Here is a 27,531-nt window from a genome sequence, read left to right as displayed (position 1 = left end):
TTATGCACGTACAGGCGCTCTGCGAACCTTTAAAGAACCGTTATAAACGTTAAACGAGCCACCGCTGCCGTCCAGATCGTTACAAATAAAAATATAAAAAGGCTTAAAACACAATCACACTTCTGTGTCATCAGACATCTCACCTTCTTATCGTAAAAAAACTTTTTTTTTTTTAACCACTTTGAAAAACTTCTGAGCAGAAAAATCCTTCTCATAGTACTCAGTGTAACATAATTTTCACACAGACGGCAGTTTTTAAATTTAAAAACTTTATTTAAACATTTTCTTCCCACAGTAGAAACATAAAAAAAAAACATGAGAAAGCTTCTGCTATGAAATGTGTGAAAGAAAGATAAGATGGTAGTGTTAAAGTTTGGACCTGTTCAGTCCACTTCCGTCACAGCTGGGTGGGTTTCCTCTCACAGCTCCAGAGAGAAAACAAGAAAAGGCAAGAAATGAATGTAGACAGTTTTTCATGAAGGCTGCACAGTGTGGATGTGCTGTGCTGATAAGAGACGTACTTCCTCTTCTTGGACCGTTTCACAGAGGAAGACCCCGTCACTACAAATACAACCAGATTGATGTAGAGCAGAACTTTGACACTTGGCCACTTTAGTCAGTGTGAGCTCAAACAACTTTATTAAAACACTGATTTTGTTCTTTTTTTTTTTTTTAAATCAGGTTTTAAAATATTCAACTGTTGCAGAAATCTGTCCCTTGTCAAAAACAATAAAACATTAAAGCGTGTTCAAGGTGAGATTAGTTCACACTTTGCAAAGAAAGAGATCGAGGGTGTTCGAGTTGTGCCTGCAGGACATTTATCATCATGTTTGTTTTTTTTCAGTTTGTGAAAATGAAGTCTGATCATGTGATGATCAGAGGCCAGAGCTTTGTACTCGTTCTATGCTTTAATGCACTGACGTTTGAGTTCAACCCTTAAAGATCACATATAGGTGAATATAATTATACTTTTATAACCACACGGATTCATTTTAAGATGAAAAATATTCTCACAGTTATTGTCTGAGGAGCGTGATGATGCACTGTAACCTGCGGCGCTGCAGCTGTCATAGTTTCAAACATCTCTCCTACCATCCATCGCATACAAGAAGTGGACATAACGTCTCTGTTTAAAAACTGAAGCGCCTCAATCCTGCATTCTTTCTGATAGCCAGCAGGGGGCGACTTCTCTAGTGCAAAAAAAAAAAAAAAAAATCTTTTTAAGAAAGTGCCCCTTCCTCTTCCTGGATTTATTCCCTCCATGTACAGTCGAGTCGAGAACAGAGCATGACGTTCATTCTGTTCTGATCCTGTTTGGACTTAAACACCATCGAGCGGGGTACGCGGGGCACGCTTATGGATTTACATGACAACGTTCGGGAAGCCAAAGCTTCACCAAGTCACATGTTCTGAAAAAGCCGAGCGTGCACGAGTGTTATCTGATAACTTAGTGTTTGCTTTTATTTAACTCCTCACTTTTATTTCCAACTTGAGGCTGAAACACAGCAGAACAAAAACCAATTGGTTACACAGAGCTGTCTACGTCCACTTCTTATATAAAGCTTATGAAAAAGGGGGTTAGTGTTCATAACAAATGGCTCCGTTACTTGGTGGGTGTAGAAAGGCCGTCGATCCGGTTCATCAGGTGTTTGACTGCCGTCGAGTCTACAAATCACGACACCTGTCGGTTCAGTTGAATTTTTTTTTTGTTGATAGCGTGGAACATTTGTGACTCAGGTACACACTGTTTACATCCCACATCTTATATACAGCAGGTTTAGTCAGTTAGGTTTGAGTACAACGATGTGATGCTGGCTGTGATGAAAGGCAAGAATGATCTCAGGAGTCTTCGTCTTAAAGCAACCCTCACAGAGCTGACGCTTCTTGTCCACGTGTACAGCTCCGTGTCTCGGCCTGGTTCCCTGATGGAGACGCTGCCCGGCACTTTGGAGTAAAACGGCGGCAGTGAGCGCGGCGAACAAACGGCCGTCACCTTTGCATGGAGTGTCTGGATCCCAGCGACTGTTTCCCGCTGCTGACTTCTTTCCTCGGAGCGTCCTGCGGAGGCGTCCCGACCTGTCGCCTGTGCCTCCCTTTGGCTCTGTGTCTCTCGGGCTCTGAGTCGCTGAGCTCCAGGTCGGGACAGTACCCGTCGCTGTCCTGGTACGATCTACTACCTTTCACTTTTTGTTCAGAAACAGGTTTGGCCCATATTCTCTCCTTGGCCGAGCCCTTTCGGGACAGTTTGTCAGAGGCCCGCAGGTCCTCTGTGGTCCGTACCAGGTTAATGGTCGCCTCTTTGAAGGATCGGCCGAAGTGCTCCATGGCAGATTTCCTAAAGCTGCTTTTGTCCAAAGCCTGATTTGAAGCATCCTGGTCGCTGGGTGTCTGGCAGGAGCTGTCCTTCTGAGCAATTAACTTCTCTAAGAGGCCGTTGGCTTTAACCGCACCCGCTCGATCTTGCTCCAGTTTGCCGTTGCTGTTGGACGAGTGGCCGTGCAGCGCTGCGTGTAAAGACAAGGGTTTACCGGAGGATTTAACGGGAGCCGCGAAGCCGCTCGAGGACGACAGGCGTCCGTTTGAGCGTTCATCTCTTCGGCCTCCTCCGTGCAGCTGAGGCTTCCCCTGACCGAGCCCCTCACCCGTGTGCTCGCTCACATTCAAACTGTTGTCCAGGCAGAGAGGCGCGTTTCCAGACTTCGAGCTGCCGTTTCCAAGAACGGAGGATTTGGGCATTTTCAGCTTCAAAGTGATCCTGGGAGGAGGACGAAACAGCACGTTCTCCACTGGGAATGAAGACTGAAGGCCTGATGAAAAAACACAGAGACTCCGTTAGATTCAAAACATTAGGAATATTTGCTGCTTGAATTGAAGTGACTGTTTAGTACAGACATAAAAAATTACAAGTTCTCTTTTTTTGGGGGCTTTTCATTTTGACAGGACAGCAGACACGATGAGTCGAAGGATTTTTATCATCCATGTTTTCGTCTTTATTTATTCTAATTGTACGACATCATTGTAAATGAGCTCGCTGCCCTTTAAGGATTTCTTGAGAATAGATAAAGGTTAAATGAGAGTAGGAGTGGGGAATGACATACAGGACTCAAACCCGGGACCCCCACTAGGAAAACCATTACCTCCTTTTTCATTATATCAGTGTTGCCTGCTCACAGTTTGAGTCTATATTTTTATGATTAAGATTATACGATTAAGAAGTTTAGTCCTCGCTGTGGAGCATCTGGGACACGCTGACTGTGACCTGACGTCGTTTTTTTTGTATTTCACACGTTTGAATCTGTGAGTTTCTTTGTTTCGAACGTCTGGGGAGGATTTTCCTTCATGTAACAACAAAAGTAAACCGAGCGCTTACAAGTTAGCTCACGGCTCAGAGAGCCTCCTGATGTCATGTGTCCACCGAATATATAACGTTAGCGTCAGGTTAGCCTGCTGTGCTAATTTGATATTTGACAGACATGATGTCTGTTACGATGAAGCCTCATTGATGCTAAGATATAAATACAACAACATGTGCAGAAACAAAGGGAGTCTCACCTGCAGAGCTCTCCTGGTTCACCAGCTTCACGTGCAGGTTGAACATCTGCTCCTGAGCTTTACTCTGCAGCAGCTTCAGCTTCTCACGCCGACTCACCATGTAACACAAGTTCCTCACCTGCAAATATCAAAAACACCGGCCGTTCAAAACAAACAGTCTGTGACGCTCTCCTTCACTGTCGTCTAATAAATCCTGTGGTTTGATGTTCCTGAATGAAAACATTATATATGTAGACGTATATTTAGCCTCTAAAGTTTTTAAACTCTGAATAACAAGTGGGTGAGTTACATTGTACAGTAATGACCAACACAAGTATAAAAAAAGTACATTTAATTATTGAAATTCAAACAATTTTTACTGATCCAAATTAAAACTAAAAAGATAATTATAACTGAACTTTTTTTAATGAATTAATATTAGAGCCATGTATTAGAACAGAGTGTGTGGACAGAGACCAGCATCGGCCTGGTTTGAGTGCTGCAGCTTTGACCTCCAAATCATTGATTTGGCACAGATTGTTTGAAGCAGGACACCAAACCAGGTCTTTCTGAATCATTTGTGGCTAACGTGCTCGCAGGAAGATCGTTCCTTTCTCTGCAGACTGCTTCAAGTTCTCCTCCAGGATCTCTCACAAACCCTCACTGAAATAAAGCTCTCTGATTTAAAACACATCTTCTGTGAGTCTGAAGTGCAAAAAAATGAAGATCAGACTGGCTGAATATTTTTGAACCTGAGCCAGGTGCGAACATACCAAGACTTATAAGTCTGCTTTATTAAAGAGCTGTAGAGGAGGAAGTGCTCACCCTCTCCAGGTCCTGCCTCAGGTGCATGAACATCCTCATGCGCGTGTGGATGCTGGCCTCCTGCGGCTGCAGCATCATGTTCTCCTCGTCGGCTTTCGGGGGCAGCAGCGCTCTGTTGAAGTTGGCTTTCCTCTTCAGCTTCCAGTACTGATAGATGAAGTCCAGCAGGCGCTCAGAGAGCCCGAGGACCCGGGCCAGCTCCTCTGGCTGGATCATAGTGTGAAACTCCTCCTCCAGCTCCTGCAGCCTCTGAGCCCGCGGGCCCACCTTCTCCGACTCCACGGGGGGTTTAGAGCGAGCCGGACTCAGGCCAGACTCCCCGGTCTTAGATTTACTGTGCTTCAGGCAGTAAGACTTGAACTTCACTTCGTCTCCCTCGTCCAGGATGGTCTTCATCTCCAGGCTGTGCTCGAAGGCGCAGGTCACATGGAACGGCGTGGTGCAATTCTTCACAGAACACTGTGACAGAGACGGGTCATTACAGAAGGTTATTAAAACGTACTTTTAAGAATCACGCAGGATGGGAAGCTTCAGGTTTTCACATCCTTTTTAAAAACACACTTTCTAAAGAGTTTCAGGGCTGGACTCGGCTCCACGTCTTCGCCTGTTCCCTGATTAGCTGGAAGTTAAATCGAGTCAGCATTTTCCAATCCCAACAATCTTTCTGCTTTATGCTTCTTCAAAAAACCAAAATGTGAGGTCAAGACTTTTATTCAGGCAGCCTGTTGAAGGTGTGACATTTACACCCCTGTGATATATAAAGGGGGAGGGGGAGTGGTCCCTCTTCTGTGCCGCCTTCAGAGGAGGCACTGAGTGTGTGTGTGTGTGTGTGTGAGTGTGTGTGTGTGGAGACGCCGCTGACTCAATGCTGTAATGTGAATTGACAGACTGTCTGTGCACATGATTTATTTGCAAAGACATAATCACGGCAGAGAGATGTTGCTGAATCGCACTAAAGGACGACTGAGAATACGTCCATGTCTTAGTCTGTGGTTAAAGACTGTAGAAAAAGATAAATGGTATAAAAAATAAATAAAAATGATCTTAATGTATAAATAAATTTAAACTGCTACGTATTTGACTGCATAATAAACTAGAGATACATTTTAGTTGCACCATCCCATGATGACTGATATAAGCTGATTGAAGCTTCGCTAACATTGCATTAATGTGATTATCATAAAATAGATCCACTCAGTGTCGTCCCGACCACCGCCGTCATGCACGACCTGCTCCGAGTGAGGAAGCGTGGAGAGCAGGAACGCCAGGATGCTCTTTTGTAAAGCGTCCTGAGGTAACTCTTGTTTTGAGTTGGTGCTGTTCAGATGATGAGTGATTGATTGATTGATCGGTCCACTCTTACCTGGATGCACGCTCCCGTCTTCAGTTTACACAGGCTGCAGATGAGAGACCAGCGGCTGGGCGGGATGTGGGACACTTTGGTGATGGGCTCCATCCTCTCTGGACAGGCGATGCTCACCTTCAGGAGGGACAACGCGGCGCGTGTGATGAGAGTCACCGTGCATCAGTGTAAATAATGAAACCACAGTGTGTGTGTTTGTTTACCTCTGGTATCCACAGTGCACAGCTCACGTGGGCCCACTTTGTGCCCGCTCGCGTTGCCTTCATGGCGCCACCTTTCTGAGGGCACAGGAGGCACTGCGGGTCGAGGCCGAGGACACACGTCCTGCACAGCCAGTTGCCTACGGGCACTTTGACAATGCCATAACAGGCCTGTGGGACAAGAAGAGACATGTCTTTAAACTCGGCTTTTTCATCCTCTTTCAGCACATCTGAAAACCTTATTTACAACGAAGAACATCACGGTTCAGTTTCTCTTTATTCTCTTCCAGGACGCTGCTCACGCTCACTTACATCTGATCATTAAATGAGAGATCACCGATACCTGGTGCACACAGATGTTACACTTGTCACAGAACACCATGTCGTTTCCCTCTTCACTGTCGGGAGAGCGGCACACGTCGCAGATGACATCCTCGTCGTACTCGATCCCCAGGCCCTCCACCGTCTCGATGGCGTGATTCATGTTGTCATGGCACTGACTCTCCAGAGCCTCCATGGTGCGCTCCATCATCAGCTCGTCTATGGGCTCCTCCCCTGAAGAGAAACACAACGGAAGCAGAAACCCGAGGAGGTCAGAGAAAAAACCCAGCAGGCTACAATCTAAATGCTGCAGATAAAAAAATAAAAATAAAAATCAAATGTTCAGGATGTGAACGTTGGCTCTCCTCCTCCTCACCCATGCCCTGGAGCTCTCTGTTGAGCGCGTGCAGCCAGTACAGGTCCATGTCGTCCAGGTCGTAGCGACACATGGCCTCGGCCAGCTCCTTGATGTTGACGTATCCTGGATCCGTCGTCTCCTGGCTCGAGCACTGGATGTATTTCCTCTGATGACTGTAGAGCACCTCTTTGGATTTCTCTACAACAACCCTGAACACCGAGACACAAAAAAAAAACCTAAATCAGTCTATGAAAGTGATTTTAGATGATGAAGTGACTCATTCGTGCAGTGAGGTACAAACTGAGTGTCTACCTGAGTGACGGCTTCGGGATCGTGTCGGGACTCGCCAGCACCTGGACCCCCTTCTCCCACTCCATCTTCCAGGTGTCTGCCAGCAGGTAGTAGTCCTCAGGAGACACGTGGTGGGAGTCAGGCAGCTTCATGGCACTGATCAGGTCTTTTCTGAACACCTGCGGGAGAGATGGAAGCACACATCAAGTTCCACCGCACTCAGTCAACAAGGGTCAGAGCGTCTGTGATTCATCGGTTGTACCAACAAACAGTCCAAGTGAGGATGTGAACTTACTTCAGCCGGTTTCTTCTGGTTGGAGGCGGGGGTTTCAGGTTTGCCGCCATAGTTTTTGGAGGAGCAGAAGGAGGTAGAGGGACCTAAAGAAAAGAAAAGAGGGTTTGAGTTAAAGAGTAGCCCTAAAAAAAAAAAAAAAAAAGTAATCAAGTCATGTTAATGTGATCTAATCCTTGAGAGAGAGGACTCACTCTCATTGTCTGAACTGTCGCTGCTGCTGCTCGAGGACCTGAGACGTTTCATCCTGTAACATCCTGAGGAAGGGAGAAAAAAAGGGGGACATTAAAAAACAGCATCTTCTTCTTCTGTGTGGAAAAATATCGCACATTCCTCGTTAAGATTGATTAAAATTCACCTTTTAAAACATCTTGTCACTGGACCATGTGACACACGATAACAAACAGAAGGAAGTTCTTACCATAAATTTCAAACTGAAGAGCATGCTAATGGATTCCTCTGAAAAACTCTCCACAGCCCAATTTTCTGCCTGCACAAAAAAAAAAGAAAAAGAAGCACTTTCTTCACACGAGAAAAAAAGCGATGCACTAAAAATCTAAGTACATTTTTTCTCCACTCTCCGATGTGCTGATATTTTCCAGCTTGTTGTGAAACATTCAGATTACTCAGAAGTATTACAGCTCATGTCGTGTGTCCTGTAGTGAGATTCACATCACGTGTGTTATCGATCAGGATGTGGACTCTGCATGGATGCAATGACCAAACATGATCTAATGTCTCACTGTTGTTCATATATTCAGGTTTACAATGTTAACACATAATAGTGATGTTGATTTGCGACATAATAAAAAAGGGAGTTCATATCTATTGGACTGCTTTTCCTCACTGATGAAAAAGAAGCCATGAGCGCTAAAGGTAAGCGTTGGTGACGTCCAATCCCATCGACTTGTTTACAGGAGGATCATAATGGGAAGATGCACAGCCCTGATCCGAAACCTTAAATAATATAATGTTACGCAGGCATATTAAATGTACAATAAGACATTCATTATCGGACAGAGTCTGGTTCATTGGCTGCAGTTTTGGCTGAAATACTCGTTTAGTTTCTGACAGTTTCATTTGAAGTGAAACAGAGCGGAGGTTCACCGGGTTTGCTTTCCGCCCCACATTCATCCACTGGGACGACTTCTTAAAGCTTTCTGATGAAGGACTCAAACCCCCAAGCGTGCTGCACATACAGTAAACTGCTTCAGCCAACAGGACATGCCTCACATTCCCCATGAGGACAGGAAGGTGTAAGCACGAGGCTGATTTAACTCTCTGCTGTCATATGAGTGAAATATACTGCTGAGAAAAACTACAAATACCACATCAGACAGAAATGAGCCCGATAACAGAGACTGTTCATTCATTATCAAAAACTCCAGGATGTTTCTGCAGCTCTCTGATCGTGCAAAATCTAAATAAACCCAAATTAGACTTTTACATACAAAATGCATAGCTGGGATAAAAACCACGAGACCCCCCCCCCTCCCCCCTCCACCAAGTCTATCTGCAAAGACTTTTCCCATTTTAAATAAACACTCACGAACACAGCAGAGCGTGTGTGCACTTAGACAGCAGAGTCGCTGCAGCTGCACTCAAACTGTCGGGCATCTGTTAATGACACGAGTGTTTCCATCCCTGAACGCAGCACAGTGTAATCAGTTACTGTGGACCCCTAAATAAACAACCTTAGACCTGCTAAACCGGTTTGATCGGCAGCTAAAAGAAGACGCAAAGAGAGACCGGACCTGAGCGACATTAAGTACAATAAAACATCATTTTATCCTGATTGAAAATGTTTACATCAAGTTTTTTTTTTTTTTTTTTTTTACATTATTTTTAGAAAGTCTTCTGGGTGTGGACTCTTTTATCGTATGCTTATCTGTTCAGATACGTTTTACTTTTTGCACAATTATTACAAAATAAGTGCTTTAAGCTCTGTGTTGCTGAATAGATAATAATATTAAAAAAACAGGCCGTGAAAAATAAATAAAATCACATGATTTGTTTTGTTGTGATATAATGTCACAGCTCTGGGAGGACAAAATATTAGCAACACTTATTTAGTCCACCAACCCAGACTGTAAATCACTCAGAGACTTTTTGGACAATAATATTTAGTTGCTGGTATCACAACGTGTGCTGTTTAGTGCTTTAAAGTTCGGCCTGCCATTGAAATTAGATAAACGATGAAATATGATAAGTTATACAAGTTAAACACAAAAAAACAACAACAACTAGATTTGGTGTTTCCGACAACCAAGTCAAAAACTATGATCAGATACAAATAAAAACACATTCATCAGTCTGTGTTTGGCGGGTCAGTATTTAGTATTTCTAATTATGGATCATTAATAATTAATTTTTTTGAGACATTGGGACAGACAGTGACACTCCTCTATAAATAAACAAACAAACACCCTCTATAAATAAACACAAACACCTCTCAGCTTGTTTTGTTCTGTGTGCTAGGTGTCTTACTGTTACCCCCCCACATGTGTCCATACTGTAGCTGTGCGGAAATGACGTCACTGATAAGAACATACTTGTAACAGGAAACAATGACTTAATTGTGGTTGTAGTCTTTGTGTACTTTGTTTAAAGTATAATGAATATGATAACTTTTACCAGGCTGGAGTGTAAATGGACTTAGGTGGTTTTTAAAAAAAATAATAATATTAAAATGTCAGCGCGTGCCCTGCCCAAAGAGCCCTGTTGGCGCCAAACACACACAGACACACACACACACACACACACAGAGAGAGAGAGAGAGAGAGAGAGAGACAGACACACACATATTGAGGCCTGCACTGCAGACTGTGGAGAAATCAAACATGGTTGCCACCACCACACAAAGATGTCACTTCCTACAGACATGAACACAGATATTCATTGAGCTCAGGCCGGTGAACTGTTCAGACACACGGTCGATAACTTTTAATTTATATAAGAAGTAGAAACAGTTCTGGGGGGGAGCAGGACTTGAAAAAGGCCCCGTGGCCTGGATCAACCATCCAGGGTAAATCCTGACACACTGAGCATACTGTTTCACCCATCTTACCTCCTGTCCACGCGCTGCTGTCCGCGCGCTGCTGTCTGCCACGAATCACCTTCAGCGTACACCTTTTGAAAAACGGGGACTTTGGTGGTTTGTAAAAAAAAAAGGGGGAAATGTTGGGCTTTGTATCCCACCACAGTGGGGATCTCCAGGGCAGCAATCTGTCCACCACCACGGCACAACAGCTCTATTGTACCGCGCGTCCCGCCGGGTCCTAAACCCCGCCGCTTTCCCTCCAGCGCTGCTGCCAGGGTGCGCTCGATTTATCCACCGGCTTAGTACACAGTACACAACATTAATTTACTTCTTTTTTTTTTAAATCAACACAAACAGCTAGCTATATTTGTAATAGCTAACAAATTAGTTTGTTTGTTTTAATTGTGTAGTTACTTAAAACGTTTATTTATTATGACTTTATTGACTATTTACCCTTTTGATATTAGATTAGCAGTTTCTCACCATTTTGATAATTTTTATTATTAGGTTTTTTATTCTGGCTAAGTATCTGTTTGTGTACATGTAAAGCACTTTGGTCAGCTGATGCCGTTTTTAAATGTGCTATACAAACTTGATTTGACTCAGTGTTTGCTCGGATGATCCGTCTCCTCTCTTGATTCAAAGGCACACCACTGATATGGTTTCCCAAGATTTACATTTTTCCCATGTGTGAGATACAGCTCTCACGCCACTCTCAACATCAAGGCAAACCTCATGTGTAATACCACCTGTCTGCACAAAGGACAGTTTTCCATCATGTCCCGTGTTTGATGAGTCTTATGATGCAAACTATCATGGTTCTCGTACAGCAGAAATCTCATTTTCTGTAAAGGCTGTTTTTCAGTAGTTGCTAATTGTAACTTTTGTCCTTAGTACGGTTTCACTTCCACATTTGGATCTAACATATTGAATCACACAAGTGATTCATTAAGAAAAAGAAGGCAACAGATTTACAGACAATAAACAACAATTTAAAGACTCAGTCACATATTGTTCTTTAAAAGTAATCTGCTTTTCTAAAACACATTTGAACGCAGAGAAAAAAAATAGAGATCAAATGTGCCTTCAAGTCATACATAGACTGTTTATAAGATTATTTATAGTCTATGATTCAAACAGACTGGTTGCTTTCATATTAAACCTGTAAGCTCAAGTATAACAGTTTTATTAATACAAACGTCTTCAGTAAGGTCTTTTTGTGTCAGGTTAAATTAGTCTGAAATTTAAACTGCAACGTACGCAGAATTATTGACAAGACAACTTGTCTCCTCTGAATGTGTTTCTCAGGTGTGGGTAAGACTTGAAGTCTTCATGGTTTCATTTCTCTCATGGATTTAGAGCATGTTGTAAGTTTGCATCTCAGCCCCTCACAACAATCATCAGATGAGTTTAAATGTTTTCATTTAAAATTTCATTTTCAGAAAAACAGTTAGGAAGAGAAATAATCCTGGAAAAACTTGTGTTTCTCCAAGCTTGATTATATAAACGTCAACTTTTTGAAGCCGGTCTTTGGTCCTAAACAGAAAAGAAATCAATATAGATTAATATTATATTGGTTATGTGTGTGCCTAAAAAGGGCCTGAACACAGATGAGGAAGAGTCTCAGTGATAGTGACTCTAATAATGTTGAGTTAGGTGGGAGTTATACAGCAGGAGTGAAAGCCTCAAAGTTAACGTAAGAAGACGTTTTTACCACATGTATGACTCATTCTTCTTCAGAAAAATGAACGCCCCTCTGTTGCCCAAAACCAAAGTTCCCCCTCATGCTTTGTGTTTATGTCAACAGACAGTAAAACTATCTGTGAACCTGATGAGCAATCCTCACTTTTAACCCGCTGAACTGAAAACAGCGACAGCAGTGCTCGGTGTTCGAGCTTGTTTAAGTGTCTCACACTGAACAAGCGGTAACTCTTGACAAAAGAAAAACGATGGATGGATGAATCAGCGAAGCGACTCACTGACAGCGACTAAAGACGCCACAATAACGGGAATAATGATCAACTCCCAGAGGAAACGACGGCTGTTTGTAAAAATAACAGAACAGAGTCATGTCTGTATGTAATGACACTTTTACTATAAATGATATTAAACAAGATGAATCTATACAAAAACATTCAGTAGAGTGTAAAACAAAATAAAAAAAAGTCACATAATTTTTCCTACATCATAAACAACAAAGTTTTCAGTTTATCTGAACAACAGCGACACAAACATGGTTAAATGATTCCCCTTTGGCCTAACAGAAAGATGTCCTTATGGTCTACACATCATGTGTCAAATATAATTTCAGAACATGTTCTTTACCACATACACAGATAAATCTTTACAATGAATAAAATAGGATTTAAGTGGATATAAAATATTTTCCCTCAGGCATCCTTGTGCTTTTTTTCTCCCACTGAAACGATCATTTCAAACAACGAGAACAAACACTATAAATTAAAATGACTTCTACAGCAAAGAGCTACATTCACAAATCAATACAAGAGATGGACAATAACTGAATACATTCATAGAAGTATAAATATTCACAGCACTCACAGCAACTAATGGTTGTTCAGTTGTTTACAGCAAATGTTTGGGGAAGGTCTAAGGTGAATTCTAGTCGGCAGCTGATGAACTGAAGAGTTATTATCGAGACTTTATCAAACGTAGTTATTATCATTTTTCATTCCTAGATAAGTTTTGATTACAAAAACAGTCATATAATCAAACGCTCGTCTTATATAACTCCAGCTGGAAGGCATGGGGGAATTCAAAATCATATTAAGTGTGTGACGAGCAGTTTCACAAGCCCATCTGCATGTCAGCAAAGTTGAAGAAGTTGTCCACGTCTCGAGAGGACGTATTTTTGTTATCAGACACGTAAACCTGTGAAAAAAAGAAAAAGGCAAAACATTTTCTAAATGAGAGTTTCTGCTGCAAAGAAGTAAACCGATCTGTGAAAATCAGAAAGGTCCAAACCATCGTTACCTTTGTTCCACTGAACACTTCGCTAGCGAGGCTCTTGCAGGCCTCGACGACTCCGTCACCGTTCAGCTCGAGGGCGATGACCGGACCTTCAGAGGGAACATAAGAACGTTTACATCCTCTCCAAAGCCACATGCTCAATGCGTTTCTAAAGCAGCAGTCTGTCTGTCAGCCAGCAGGGGGCGACAACACTGATCACAAAGAACAGCAGTCCCCTTCTTATCACACTTCCTTCATGAGTTCATGGTCTCAATATTTAGATGGAAGTCTTCTTTAACACAGAGTGGGATAAGCTTTAAGGTGTGGATAACTGGAGTGAGCGAGTGCTTCCACAGTGAAAGGGAATCAGATATAAACACCAGTGGATGAGATCACTGCCAGGGTTTTCTCAGACCCATGAAAAATACAAATATTTAATATAGTAAAAAATTAATAAATGTTCTAATCCAAAACAAAAACAACTTTTCAATAAGAATAAAAATCATCATCAGGATGCAAATAAATGAATAAATGTTCAAATCATTTTTACAGCTCTGCAGCATGATCCTGTTGAATGTCGTTTGTCGCCTGTATTCGGAGTATGTTCTTTTACAAACATAAAAAACAGCCATGTTACATCTGTGATGCAATGACTTGAGGCTGATTAAGTGAGTTCAAAAGGTGAACGGTGAATTTGGAAAGTCCTCAGCACTTTCCAGAGAAAGTGCCAACAAAGTGTACGAGTCTGTAGTCCGGGTAAGTCCGGAAATTAGGGTTCAGCCAAATTTGAGGCTTAATAACGGCGAGTGTTACAATCAGCCCGTCCCTTCGCAACGCAACATCCTGTTTACTCAACACACACTTCTTTAGCTACAATGTTGATTCCGGGAGTTTCCAGCTTCAAATCTAAAAGGGCTGAGTCAGCAGATTTCTTATATCTGATGAACCATTGACAGGCTGTGGTCAGCGATGGTGTCATAAAAAAAAAAAAAAAATCATGTGAGCATGTTGAACAATCCCTCAAACAAAAAAAAATTCACAAAAGCAAACTTAAGTCTGAGAGGGAACTCAGTTTCTGTCATCGGGGTCGAAGGAAGAATAGGAAACAGCAGAAAACCTTTTTAATGGTTTCACAGAGATGAAGTTTGAAATAATTATAAAATCTGGGAGATTACAAACCAACGTCTTTTTTTGCAGTTCTGACAGTTTAAGACCCACAGAGCTGATTTCACACACAGCTTATACTCTCTGTAATGCAAAGCTGAAGCTGCAAGAAGCAGACGGCTTATGATGACACAACTTTGTCAGACAGGATCTGAAGATACATGAGGCCTAACAAACAACAAACACTAACGACAAAAAGAGATCACACAGACTGAGAGTGGACTTACCTTGGGTGATCCACTCCACGTGATCCTCTGCATTGTTCTGAAACACTCTCTTCACATCTTCGGGTCGCATCGACACTTCCTTCGTCTGGATCAGCACAAAACCTTTAGCAGACGCCTGAACCAGAGGAGACGGGAACAGTTAAGACGATCCATTCCCAAGTCCTAAAGGTCGTCGAGATGTTTCTACTCAAACAGTTTCCAGTTACCCAGAGTTTCAAAACGACATCATATTTGTTGGTAAAAAGGCAACAGAGGGAGCAGCTGTCGTCCACACTTTGAGCTCTTTGATGGAAAGTTACATTGATGTCTCTTTTCAAACAGAGAGCAGAGGAGACGCTGTGTTAGTATTGTTTTCATACTTAAAGGCGGACAATGAGGCTTTAACAGAGTCATTCGTTTTCATTCTCAGCTCGTCTTATGGAACTCAAGCTGGAAGGCATGGTCAGTGGAGTTGAGCTTGTTTGGAGCTTTTTCTTGTCTTCTGACTATTGGAAGTGCTTGAACACCACATGTCACACCTACACCTTGACACACTGATGGCAGAGGCTGCTACGTGGAGGGACCAGCAGAAGGAGCTCATCTCATTCATACTGTACACCGCCACAGCAGCAGCCTCACTCGGGCTGAAGTGTCTCACACTACATCGGACATGTAGCTGCAGGAGCTGGGGGTCGAACCCTAACCTTCCAGTGAGGAGACGACCGACTCTACCAACTGAGCCACAGCCGCCAACCGCCTGGGAGGTTTAAAACTCATTTTTTACCACAAAGTGTTTTTTGTCTCTGTTAACTGTTAAAGCACACAGAGGAGAGTAAAACGTGTCTTGCAACAATACATCCTCGCTGTCCCACATTGCTACCCGCTCTCATGCTTTAGACATGGAGTAATGCATAGTTTAGACACAACTCGAACATCACTGGAATGTTGGAGCAGCAACGCAGAAAGCTTCACCGTGACAAAGCGTCAGGTTGTGTGTTTAAGAGAATACAGGATTTCAGATAGGAAGGTACACACGTTGCTATCATGAAAATGATGCAGACTATCATCGTTCACTTCAGATAAGACACAGTAGGCAAAGTTAACGCTTGGCTGAGAGCAAACAAACTCCCTCAGTGAAGTGTCAGACAGTTTCATTCCTCTCACCTCATCGATCAGTTTGCGAGCGTTGGCCGTGCTGTAATCTCCGGAGAAGAAGACAAAGAGGCAGGACTCGTCGCTGTCCTTACGTCTCCCTCCCTTGGTCAGAGGAACGATGCTGCGCGAGGCCTCACCGGAGATCCGAATCGACTTGAATTCAGACTCCGGGTCCGGCGCCGGGACAAAATCCAGAACCGCAGAAGCCTCTGGCAGCAGGCTCCAGTTGTTCTCTCCGGACACGGGCGTGAAGTCGTGGATGTTGCTCCAGTTGTTGTTGAATATGCTGAGCCCGGAGTCCTTGAAGTGGTAGGCCAGCTCGGGGTAGAAGTACTGAAAGCAGGCGAACTTCATCCCCGTGGACGACTCGATGATGGGCTGAGTGGCGCAGCACAGAAACACGTCCATCTTTTTACAGTCCCGTGTGCGGAACTGCTGACAGGCCACCACACACTTCATGTCCTTACAGTCCCTGAAAAACACGCTGCCTTTGACGGGTCCCAGAACGATGCGGCAGTTGACGCAGTCATCGATGGTGATGGTGGCCGAGTGGTCCAACACGTAGATGTTGCAGTTCTCGCACTCCTGGATGACGAACTGCTGGCCGTTCAGCGTGCCGGGCAGACGGCCCACCGTGACGTCTTTGAGCCCTGTGAGCATGTAGTCTTTAGGATCGACCTGGAAACAAAAAAACAGATAAATCCACTTTAACATTCACTTTGACAGAGCCTTTGTATTTTCACTTCATCTCGTATTCTTTGAAAGAAAGAGAAACATCGATGCACATGAGCTAAATCGCTTGTATTTAAAGATTTGTGCTTTAGTTTCCCTTCCTCTTTGTCTCTGGTATTTTCCATTACGAGATGTGTACACAGAAGTTTCATTCCTCTTTTGCTATAAATGGGAAGTGTTTCTGCTTCACGCTGGTGTGCACAGAGTGTCTGTTTTAAGAGGAACATTATAATGTTGGAAATGCATTTGTTAAGCACTGTTTAAATTGCCGTGTTTGATTTTCTTTTTGCTGTTTTATTGTTCTCTTTGTGTCGTCAGGTTTGTGATGATAAAGCACAGACAGAAATCCTGTTAAAAAAGAATTTAAAAAAAAATAAAAATCACAACAACAGTCAGGTCTGGGTGATGTGACGAAAGAAAGTTTATCACAATAAAAAATGTTTTATGTTAAATCTTATCAAACGTTTGTTTTACTCTTAATGAGAAAAATGATATTACAATAATGAATAATATGGCTCATATTATCATTTCCATTTTACCGCCTAGGCCTCTCTACAATTATTGTTGCTGCCAGTTGGAGGATTGTCCCTGTGCCTTTAATACAACACAACACACACTCAGATAAAACACACAGATGTGTCCAATATAGTACATGCACATGCGCACAATAACACACACATTGATTTTTTTACACTAAGGGAAACTGTCTTAAAGAAGAGGATGTGCCCTTCACAGAGTTAGAAACAGATTTGATTTTAACCGGACATCTATTTAAAACATCTCACCACCAACAATTGAGTGTCTTTATACATTTTGAAGTTCATTTTGTTTTAATCTTTCTATTTGCCTCCCCAAGTTTTTCCAAGGAGAAATCATGGAAATGTTTCTTCTTCTTTTAAAATGCAGTTACTGTTGCTGCAGAATAAAAGTCTTAAAAGACAAGCGTGCAGATTGTGACTTTAGCTTTATACAACAGAGCACAGAGTCACAACCACATCCTGCACACAGACACACATTTAAAACGGACAGAACAAGCTTACATAGAAACATACTTTCATTTAAATAAACATGCACAATCATATCACATTTATTCGTTCCGTGTGCTTCAGCACCTTGACACCTTTATTGAAGCGATTCTCTATCACCTTCAAATCATCTTTTTTATGACTTCTTTATTTGCATATCTCTGATTTTTTTCAGACTGCACCATCGTTTATTAGAACATGTGAAGGTGCCACAAGCCCACCAGTCAAAACGGAAGTTGAACTACTGCTTTGATGACGCCTGTGTCCGAGCACAGGTCATGTGAAGTGTGGTTAGCGGTGTAACAGAGAACCACCAAGACAGTGTTGCGCAGTAATCCCATAATGAGATTAAACTAGACGCATGGAGGGAGAGGACAAGGCTTTGAGACTAAAACTCAACAGTATTGTCAACTTATAGTGTGCCTTGCACGTATCACCTGGCAGGTTAGGTAACACTTGTGGTGTACAGCTGAATAAATGGAGACAGAAATGAACGCCCTGATAAAGTGCTGCTACATCTACATGTAGGCTAGGAAGCAGTAAACCCTCGAGCTTTCCTTCCCCTTTTTTTGTCTCTGATGTTTTCCAGTAGAAGGTGTGTGTATGTCAGTGTCATTCTTCTTCTGCTATAAATGTGCATCTCTTCTCAATGAATGTATTATATTTCACAGCATGTTTTTAAAAAATTAACATGGAGGAACATTTAACCTTCATCGCAATGAATCATACCAACACTTATAGTTTCAGAGTCAAACGCAAATAGCAATACTGAATTTAATTTGTTAAAGACTGAATTATTATTATTTAATCACTGTTTAAGTGCAATGAACTCAATCTTTAATGGCTATTAACATAAATAGATTTTTATATTATATTAAATGATAGATGAATAGATGGAGAGTGGGGTTGGGATTCAATAAGTTTGACTTCTTCCCCTCCCTAACAAAGAATAAATCATTATCCAATTGTCTTTTTTTTATTTTTATGTTTTTCTTAATTATACTATCCGCTTTTTGTTTATTGTTTATTTTCTGTCTGTTTTTTTTTTTTGCATGTTCATCTTTGTATTATCTAACATGTTCAGAATCAAATCACATTTCGTGTACATGTCTATTTTTTTCCCTGGTAATCCAGGTTAAAATCCGCATGGCAGATTTCATCTTTTTTTTTTTTTCTTTGATTATTGATTTGAGGAGTTGAGTGTCGGACCACAGTGAGAGAAGAAGGGGCCGTTTTGTGGTCCCCGGGCCGCCACTTGAACACTCATGCGTACATTAAAGGTGTAGTTGTAGCTCTCCCAGCTAGTTAGCTGGCTTGGAGCGATTTTAAAAGACAAGTTAAAACGTACTAAAACAGTCATGATGCATGTCTAAAATGTTCCCGCAGGTTTGGCTTCATTTCTTTCCGGCGCATTAATTTTGGTTTCCTTGGTTACCTTTTCCCTCTTGTCCCAGCTGTACTGCTTTGGAGCCTCGTCGGTGTTGTTGCCAAGGGGAACCGCGTTGCCTGTAGTCGTAGTTTCGACAGTCGTTGTCGTCGGCGTTCGGTCCTCTTTTTCGGGCGACTTTCTTTTGGATTTCTTCGAGAAGAAACACCCCATGTTGGTTTTTTCAGCGTACCGTTTGCGAGGAGAAGACTGGAGTAAATGTGAGAGTAGAGAGAAGCTTACGAGCTCTTAAGTTGACAGGATTTTTTTTTCTAGCTTCCTGTTTCGGAGCTTCATTTTCCAAACCAATCAGTGGCGCGCTAGTCGTCACAACAGCCAATAAGAGTCCTGGAAATTGTGACGGCATCGAGATGAGTTTTGGGGCAAACAGAAATTAAAACTTTCCAATACGGATTTTATTAAACAGAATCAGAATCCGCTTTATTGTCCATGTAATATAATATTTACAGTCCATGTTATGCACAACGTATTTACACTTCGGTGAACTGTGCCCTCAGTGTACAATAACAATGTACGTATTACGTTAAATTTAAACATACATAAGCAAAGACTCATATATTCAAGGATAAGACCATAGTGAAGCTGTTAGTTGTGCAAAAAGCTGAGATGAGAAAACAAATCTTCAAATTCGACTTAAAGTCAAAATTAGAGCGATAAATAAATCGAGGTTTTAATTTTACATTGATTAACAACCCCAAATGTTACGTTTATTTCATTTAAATTTGATTGAAATGTCATTAAATATGTTTTTATTGCTTATTTCTGGTCAGTTTTCTTGTTATATATATTTTTAATTTGTCTTTATATGCTGTTTTTATTTAGTTATATTATATTTTATTTATGTCAATTGGAAATTACAGAATACATAACTTTAAAAAAAATAAGAAATACAATTTAGCTTCCTACAATTTAGCTTAGTCTAAGTTTCAGATCCAATTACCGGTAAGTAAAAACAAAAAAAAAGAATCGAAATGCATTCCTCCTCTTTTGAACATGTCCATTGCCAAAAAAAAAATCAACATAAAGCACATTATAAAGCAGGCAAACCTCAAATTTGATTGACCCCCATATCCCAGAGAACCATGTAAAATAAATAGAACTAAGGGTGGTTAATATACCGGATGACCTTGAACGCACCGTCATCTTCACGTTGGACACACCTCCCCGGGTGTTGTCCTCAACATGAAAAGCTTCAAGTAATTATTTAGAGATTCCTTCCAAAAAATCTTCTTCAACAAAACCATAAATAATGAAATAATGTGATTAAATTAATACATTTAAAATAATGCAAACAAGTCCATGTGTCTCAAGTAGCCATGTTTCTTTATTTACAATGTTGATACTGTAAACTTGCTATATGGATGAATGAACATAAACAGTCAGAACAAATAACAAACCACTTGTAACCATGTTCAAGCAGTCACCAGATTATCTTGTAATTTAAGCCACTGGGCCACTCTAATAATAGATAATCCCCATCATGCCTCTGTGGGAGATGCTCCATTGTGCAACCTCATGCCCTCAGGTGACTGTCGAACTGCTGTGACTTAACTGGTGTCTGATCAGGCGAGTTTAAGGAATATAAACGGTTTGATACATACACATGACTGGGAAAGAAAAAGGAGAAAAGCTTACAGACTGCATCAGGGTTTAATCACTGATAAAGTAGAGATCATTTGCTGGAGTTCACCTGAACCTCTAATCACAGGAGGTTATGTTAGACAAATCCTGTGATAAAACAGCATCATTGTGTTCTTTGTCCAAGGGTTCAACAGCAATGTCTTCAGTGGACGTTATACTTTGAAAATATATACTGTGCAGAACTATATACCCTTAAATCTGTGTGAATCCAGCAACACCTCTGTATTAGCGCCCGATGGTACAACCTGTTATGGAGCCTGGGGCACGTAGGGGACCCTCCTCCACTCCCTTGGGCCCAGCAGCATGGAGGGGCACATAGAGGTTTGCAAAGACATGGTCCAACCAAAACCACATTGTGCACCATTATTTGTTGAGGAAACAAAAATAAACATTTAGGCTTTTTAATGGACTGTTTCAAAATGTTAATAGTCTCTTCTGAAAATGATGCAAACTATGTTTTGTCTTATTTGTTTTGTCCTGTGTAAAGTTGTGCCAGGACCGATTTGCTTTTAGTCAGCTTTAAACACTGTTGAATATTGACCAGGAGAGTGGCCCAAGTGCTACTGATCCAATGTGCACGCTCTCATAGACTTTTTATTCCAAGAAGAGACAATACACTGACAAAACACACAAGAGACAATTACAATACAAGTCAGAAAAAAAGTGTGTATAGGTATTTATGAGTTTGTCTGGGTTTATTTGTGTGTGGATGTGTTTTATAAATTCTGGAAAAAAAATTTTTTTTAATGGAAAGTCAGAAGAGGAAGACAGAATTTGATATTCTTAAATGACACCTGGGGCCCTATTCTCTTCCACTATCCACTTCCGGTTTGTGTATGTTGTTGTGCCCCTTGTGGACAGAAATGGTACCTCATCTCTTTACTGATTTTGTCCTTTACATTAGTGGTAGTTTTGTAAAAGAAAATCTCGTCCTCATTGTGAATGCTCTATCTATAACTCATAAAAAGCAATCAAGGTTAATGGCACTGATAAAAAAAAAACGCCTCACAGTCTTCTGCTGGAAAGTACAAAAAAGATGAGCTGAAAGAAACCTGCTTTTCACATGGTTACCTGATGCATTGTTGTGTGAATGCTAGTGCAGCTTTAGAACTAAACACCCCCCCTCCTCTTTCCAGCTGTGACCCCGACTCTCATGCTATCATTCATTGTGTCACTCCTCCACTATGACTCCTACTGCCACATCATCCTGACTCCTGAGCGGATATTTACTTTCACTTCTCCTCTTAAAGGCAGTTTCTGTGGATTTCCTGTTTTGTAGAGGACCGACATCTAAATTGCACAATCATCACAATTCCGGGACAGTGACTCAGTAGATCAGCAGAAGAAGGGGTCTCATTTGGTTTTTCTTCACAATCTGGTTTTCTCCACAAGGGCAGCGCAGCAGTCTGTCTCCTCCTCTCTCCTCACACCGCGCAGTGTTTCTTTAAAAGGCTGAACTCGCCGGTGTGTGAGCAGCACGGCTCCGTGCACCGTTCGGGCTCACCAGTCAGCGTCCCTTCAGCAGCACCGACATGGCACACAGGCGGTGAGCTGTCCGTCTGCAGCATCCTGCGCCATGGACGCTCTCCGGCGGCCGTGCGCCTCGCCGCGCGCCACGATGTCCGTGTGGATCTTATTGAGCGCGGTGTCGGGTCTGAAGGCGGAGGACGACGCTATGGAAGAACTTACCACCGAGAAGGAGGCGGAGGAAAGTCACCGACAGGACAGCGTTAATTTACTGACATTCATTCTCCTGCTGACCTTAACGATCCTCACCATCTGGCTCTTCAAGCACAGACGGGTCCGTTTCCTTCACGAAACCGGTCTGGCTATGATCTACGGTGAGGCTTATAGGATTAAATATTGAATGCACAAACACACTCTCTCCTTCACAAGCAGCAGCACCACCTTCCCGTAGGCTTTGCATGATTCAGTGTCCCTGGTGGTTGTGTGGCGGCTGTACGTAGGCGATATAAAGATAAAACAGAAGAGAAAGAGTTGGTTTAGAGCTGAATAAATGCTCCGAAGCTGAAGCGCCTCTGCATCCACACCAGCTCACGCTGCTTCTAATTAGCTGGGCCGGTGCTAATTTCTGGAAGGTGCTATCAGCTGCGCAGCTCTTTTTAACTCGCTGGGTTGCTGCATGTGCAGCTGCATCTTCGACTGACACACGAGTGCACTCTTACAGACACATGATGTGTAGACTAAAGTGACCTTAACGCGGGGATAGTCTGACATGTATTCTTAAGGTCTTGTGATGCAATCACAAGAAAATAGACCATCATATTCCAGCATTTTAAAAAGAAAGATGACTTTATCTATTGAAGCCAAAAAACATCAGTAAAATTGAAACAAAGCAGGATTGCATAGTTTGAGAAAAATCTGCCGATGACCAATCACATTGCTTAGTATGCATGACAATATGTTCTGAGATGGCCCATATAAAAACTAAAATGCAAATGTTTGCAACAATTTACATTTAACATGCATCTTTGCATGCACTTACATGTTACACACTCGGCCTACTCGTGTTTTAAGCACATCTTTTCTGAATCCATGTCTCAGCAGAAGTGCGTTTCTCACTCTTCATCATCATGTGCCTCACTCTTCCTCTTTTCCTTTGCCAACACCAGTGGTGATTCTGGAGTCTGTTGGGGGGCAATTAGGCAGAAATTCTCTGGGTCAGGATTCATCACCATTATGTTATAACAAGTCTGACACAAAAGAGTTAATTGAAAACATTTTAGTATTTTTTTTCTTCAAAAGAGAGACCATAACAATGTTGTAATAAAATAAAGAAGAACAATCAGTTGTCAAAGAACAAACACCATAATGCTTGCAGAAGTTATTTAATTCAATTATCTCTCCGCAATTTGAAGGACTTGACTGAAAACATTCAGTTTTCTTTGAGTGACTTCTGCAGCTTCCAACTGTCCTTGTAAACTTTTGTTTGTCAGCCCTGGCCCCCTCCCCCTCCCCCATCCCCACTGGCCTGGGGCCCCCAAGCAGTTTTCTGCCTTGCCTGGTGACCAGCAGCGCCTCTGGCCAACACTCTAGATTACCTGCAGCAGCCCACAAACTAACTAAATGAAATGTGTAGTTTGATGGATGGCGAGCTTAGACCTTCATCTCATGGTCCAAATGGTGTCCTGAATGTTTTACATTACGCAGGGCTTCAATCAAAGGGTCAAATGTTTGCATGTTGAGTGTACACATACATTCATTCTGTGTTCTTCTTATCATATGTCAGGCTGTTTTTGTCTTTTGCAGTTATTTTATTGTACATGTTTACATCCCTGTGATGGCAAATGTGATTTATTTTGCAGCCCTTCAACAAAGTAGATTATATCACACCCATATATGACCTGGAAGTATTTATGTGCCCTTGTTCACTCCTGCTACAGACAAGACAAGTCTTGACCTTCATCACTATAATATGAGACAAAAACGAATCGCTACACAAAGTTAAAGTGAACCTTTAGACTGTTTGACTGCCTGATCTGTCTGAAATCTTCTCTTACAGTGCAACTTTTTAGGCTTCAGACAATTTATGTCATTGATTAGTTGTATGAAAAATGTAATCTCCAACAATACAGACAGTTTAACAAATAAATATCTTATATTTTACTTTCTAATCTCATTATAATATCCACTTTATCAAACAAGAAACAGACATTAGCTTATTATTTGTAATGACACAAAAAGTATGTATGTTCAAAGTCACAATTTAAAGTACTACAAAATGTATATGCAAACTTCTTTGCAGTCTAACTTATAATGTTATAGTCCTGACACATTGCTAGTTAGTTCGCTGCAGGTAAGATATGGTGCATCACTTTTTTTATGAACCTGTCTTATGGAATAGATGTGTAAAGATTTATCAACAATTGAAAGTACAAACAAAATTAAATATGCCACATAGTAGCCTTCTGCAAAACAAATCTCTAATAGTTTGTTTTCACACAAGTCCCGCCTCTGATAGGCTAAATAGGCGATCACATGTCAGGATATGTTGTGCCCCCCTTCTGGACACGCCTCTGCATATTTTTTTCACTAAGTTAGCCACAATACGATTCTGATTCAGAACAAGTCACTGGCCCGTTTATGCTACGACAAAAAAATACCTTTTTAATCAGTTAATTTATCAAATAATTAAATATAACTAACAAATAACAAAACTCTTCCAAATAGGGGTTATTGAGCTTAAAGATAAAGAAATGCTGCAGTGTTTTTCTACTTTGTGTCCACGGTATTACATTTGATCATTTATTTCATCATGTATGGACCCATATTGATCTGTTGGTGCAGCCCTCGTTCTACCTGGCTGAAGACAAATATCCCCTCAGGGATGATGAAGTTGAAGTTGGGTTTATAGGAGGTCAACGTTAAGCACTAATGATTCCCTAAACAGAATACAATCTGCCACATAAGTAGAGAACAGGACATTTTTGTTTATTATCTGACAACATGACCATAGTGAACTGAACTTGTTCCTCTGTTTTGTCTCAGTTCTATCAGCTCTACCACATGAGCTTGTGTTTTGTATAGCACACAGCAAACAACATGGCATAGTAACAGCCACACTTTGATTTATTTGATACCTAGAAAGTGAAGTGCATGTTGACTGTTCTTCCAGTTTAAACAGCCAGTGTATCGTTTCCTTCTTTTTCCTGCTTTACCAACATAAAGCATGTTGAGACTGTACAGGTGAAAAACACAAACTGTTTTCTGAGGAGGGAGCGCAATCTTTCAGCTATACGAACATAATGTCTTACATGCACAGACAAACATGTGAAAATAGTCAATTTAACCGTAATATCTTTATCAGGTGACCATTTTTAAATATTTGATAATAATACTGGTGGATTCAGTTCAGTATGATGATGTTTCATCTAATTAGATCACAGTTTGTTTTCTTGGACTTTCACCAGTATTACAGTGCTGCCAAGTGCAGCCATTGATTTTTCTGTATAAAGAGCAGACTCTACAGAAAAGCCCGATTTTCAGTTGGTTATTAACACATTTGGTTATTTTCAACCGAACTATAAATTCAAGAACACATCTGTAAAAGTTGGAGTGCCAGCGTTTTGGAAAGAAATGTGACACCTATGGTTCTTCCTGTAAAGGTCACATGCTGGAAAGAACCTGAAGTTTGTGAAATCAGTCATTTGAAGCAGTTTGATAAAAACTGAGACAAAGAAGCGGCTCAGTTCCCCGAGGTGGTTGAAAGAAAACCTTGAGCTTGTTGCAAGATTTTCACTATCTTGGTGTGTGTGTGGTCAGGCCAAATGCAGAGTGTGATATATGAGGTTAACCCTCTGTTAGACAGAGGTTCAGTGCAGTGTTGGCAGCTCTGCTTCACCCAGTCCTTTGCACATAGCTGCCGTCTAATCAGAGGATTTATGTTCTCTAGCTGCCTGCATCGTTCCTCCAGCTTCATGCTCAACATCTCCACATCTGTCTTCCTTTGCTGTGTGTTTCTGCCTGATCTTCTCGGCCTGGAGAGCAGCACCTGGAACATTCTGTAGCAATGAGCCGTTAAATGGATGTCTTTGGTTATAATGGCATTTATTTTGTGCTGGTGTTGATCCTTTTAACTATATATATAAAGATGAACAACACCTGAACTCCTCCTTTTCTGCAAAAGTAAAGCCAAAATCCCGCCTCTATGGACAGTGACATATTGTGCATTTGGAGCTCGGGTTTGTGCAGTAGAGCTTTGCTGTGTTGAAGTCCACTTTCACAAAACAACAACACATTACACGGACATTGAATGTGTTCTGATCTGGGTTTTTTTTTTAAGTATTCTGTTTTTGTATTTTTGCATGTAAACACCATATTCCTATTTCAGAAACTGGGCTACTCCTTTATCCTGATTTTGCTATCTGAAGGACTTCCGAATGAACACAGAACAGTGCGGCCTGTACATGCCTTACCCTGTTTTCTGACAGCTGCCAACTATCTAAGCAGTCATGGCTTCAGCCAAGTAATGTATCAGCATGGTACACATGGCGGTGGCAAGGCGATGGCTTACTTTTGGGGCGATGAAGAAAATGAGTTTTGCCTTGGTAATGAAAGAATTAAAAATAATTTGAAGTTTAGATGGAAGACAGAATTGAAATGAAGCGTAAATGCGATATCCCAAATATGATCGAAAGCAGGATAAGGCTCAAAATCAGAAGGATCAAGTCCCTGTAAATGTGTTCAGACATTATGGCTGATAATCAAATCTGTTATTGTGTAAAATTAATGCAACCTCCTCTTCACTTGTTTAAAAAGTGAAGATGTGGAGCTTTTGATTTGTACTGCAGGCAGTCAGAAGAGGAGCGTCAAATGTTTTGGCATCACTTTTGACGAGCTGTCATGTCGTCCATCTTTTAATTATCTGTACAATCCGGTTCACATTGTTTTGTTGTTGTGTTCGTTCTCTGCTCAGGTTTGCTGGTCGGTGTGATTCTGCGCTACGGCATCCCTGCCACCAGTTACCACAACAAGACCCCCCCGAGCTGCTCCCTGAAGGAGGGACCTACCAGCACCCTGCTGCTCAATGTTAGCGGAAAGTTCTTTGAGTACACCTTGAAAGGGGAAATCAACTCCAGAGAAATTCATAATGTGGAGCAAAACGACATGCTGCGCAAGGTAACAGCCAGAAATAAAGACAGCACTCTCTTTACAGGGTTAAAAAGGGATCTGGTGGGCCTTTTTTTCTTCTTCACTATCTTTATATTTTATATTTTGGGATCTAAGAGTCCATTTGGTACGCAGAGTTTTAGTATCACTTCAGATTGCTGTAGTGGCTTAGAAAGTAATCTTTGGAGGCAAATACGCTCGATCAAAGTAATTTAACAGGAAGTGCTTTTTTTTTTTCACTGAGTGAGAAGTTGTTTTTGTCACAGACACGTTCAGTTAGTTATTTAAAGTGTCTGACGACAGGGACCTTGGAGAAACAGACCTTTTTAAATACAAAGAT

General features: G+C 41.6%; 3 protein-coding genes across 3 annotated transcripts in view; 1 reads left to right on the top strand and 2 right to left on the bottom strand.

Moving 5' to 3' along the window:
- Positions 1 to 252: 252 nt before the first annotated feature.
- Positions 253 to 10,493, bottom strand: jade3 (jade family PHD finger 3). Its single transcript, XM_079350068.1, has 12 exons — positions 10,249 to 10,493; positions 7,603 to 7,671; positions 7,376 to 7,438; positions 7,185 to 7,267; positions 6,911 to 7,068; positions 6,617 to 6,807; positions 6,263 to 6,474; positions 5,923 to 6,090; positions 5,720 to 5,836; positions 4,357 to 4,815; positions 3,553 to 3,670; positions 253 to 2,807 (listed from the first exon to the last, which is right to left on the bottom strand). The coding sequence occupies exons 3-12, from the start codon at positions 7,425 to 7,427 to the stop codon at positions 1,990 to 1,992; spliced, it is 2,376 nt and encodes a 791-aa protein (XP_079206194.1). The 5' UTR covers positions 7,428 to 7,438; positions 7,603 to 7,671; positions 10,249 to 10,493; the 3' UTR covers positions 253 to 1,989.
- Positions 10,494 to 12,295: 1,802 nt separating this feature from the next.
- On the bottom strand, positions 12,296 to 19,229 carry rp2 (RP2 activator of ARL3 GTPase). Its single transcript, XM_079349843.1, has 5 exons — positions 18,909 to 19,229; positions 15,726 to 16,394; positions 14,583 to 14,697; positions 13,216 to 13,301; positions 12,296 to 13,113 (listed from the first exon to the last, which is right to left on the bottom strand). Exons 1-5 carry the CDS (start codon positions 19,071 to 19,073, stop codon positions 13,030 to 13,032), a joined length of 1,119 nt encoding a protein of 372 aa, XP_079205969.1. The 5' UTR covers positions 19,074 to 19,229; the 3' UTR covers positions 12,296 to 13,029.
- Positions 19,230 to 21,303: 2,074 nt separating this feature from the next.
- Positions 21,304 to 27,531, top strand: part of slc9a7 (solute carrier family 9 member 7) — a 32,578-nt gene continuing 26,350 nt past the window's right edge. Inside the window, exons 1-2 of the mRNA XM_079350357.1 lie at positions 21,304 to 22,402; positions 26,998 to 27,200. Of these exons, the coding sequence (XP_079206483.1) occupies positions 22,138 to 22,402; positions 26,998 to 27,200 (468 nt within the window). The 5' untranslated portion in view covers positions 21,304 to 22,137. The remainder of the gene's footprint in view (positions 22,403 to 26,997; positions 27,201 to 27,531) is intronic.

Source organism: Symphodus melops, assembly GCF_947650265.1.
Source record: "Symphodus melops genome assembly, chromosome: 8".
In the NCBI taxonomy this organism is placed as follows: domain Eukaryota; kingdom Metazoa; phylum Chordata; class Actinopteri; order Labriformes; family Labridae; genus Symphodus; species Symphodus melops.
This window is presented reverse-complemented; position numbering and strand designations above follow the sequence as displayed.

What these genes read in the sequence shown, in the direction of transcription:
- jade3 (XM_079350068.1), bottom strand. Translation starts at nt 7,427, where the DNA reads ATGAAACGTCTCAGGTCCTCGAGCAGCAGCAGCGACAGTTCAGACAAT. An exon ending in GTAACATCTGTGTGCACCAG is followed by an intron (nt 6,091 to 6,262) that starts GTATCGGTGATC and finishes CTTGTCCCACAG; the next exon opens with GCCTGTTATGGCATTGTCAA. An exon ending in GAACCAGGAGAGCTCTGCAG is followed by an intron (nt 2,808 to 3,552) that starts GTGAGACTCCCT and finishes TTTTTTCATCAG; the next exon opens with GCCTTCAGTCTTCATTCCCA.
- rp2 (XM_079349843.1), bottom strand. Translation starts at nt 19,073, where the DNA reads ATGGGGTGTTTCTTCTCGAAGAAATCCAAAAGAAAGTCGCCCGAAAAA. An exon ending in CGTGGAGTGGATCACCCAAG is followed by an intron (nt 13,302 to 14,582) that starts GTAAGTCCACTC and finishes TTCCCTCTGAAG; the next exon opens with GTCCGGTCATCGCCCTCGAG. An exon ending in AAGTGTTCAGTGGAACAAAG is followed by an intron (nt 13,114 to 13,215) that starts GTAACGATGGTT and finishes TTTTTTTCACAG; the next exon opens with GTTTACGTGTCTGATAACAA.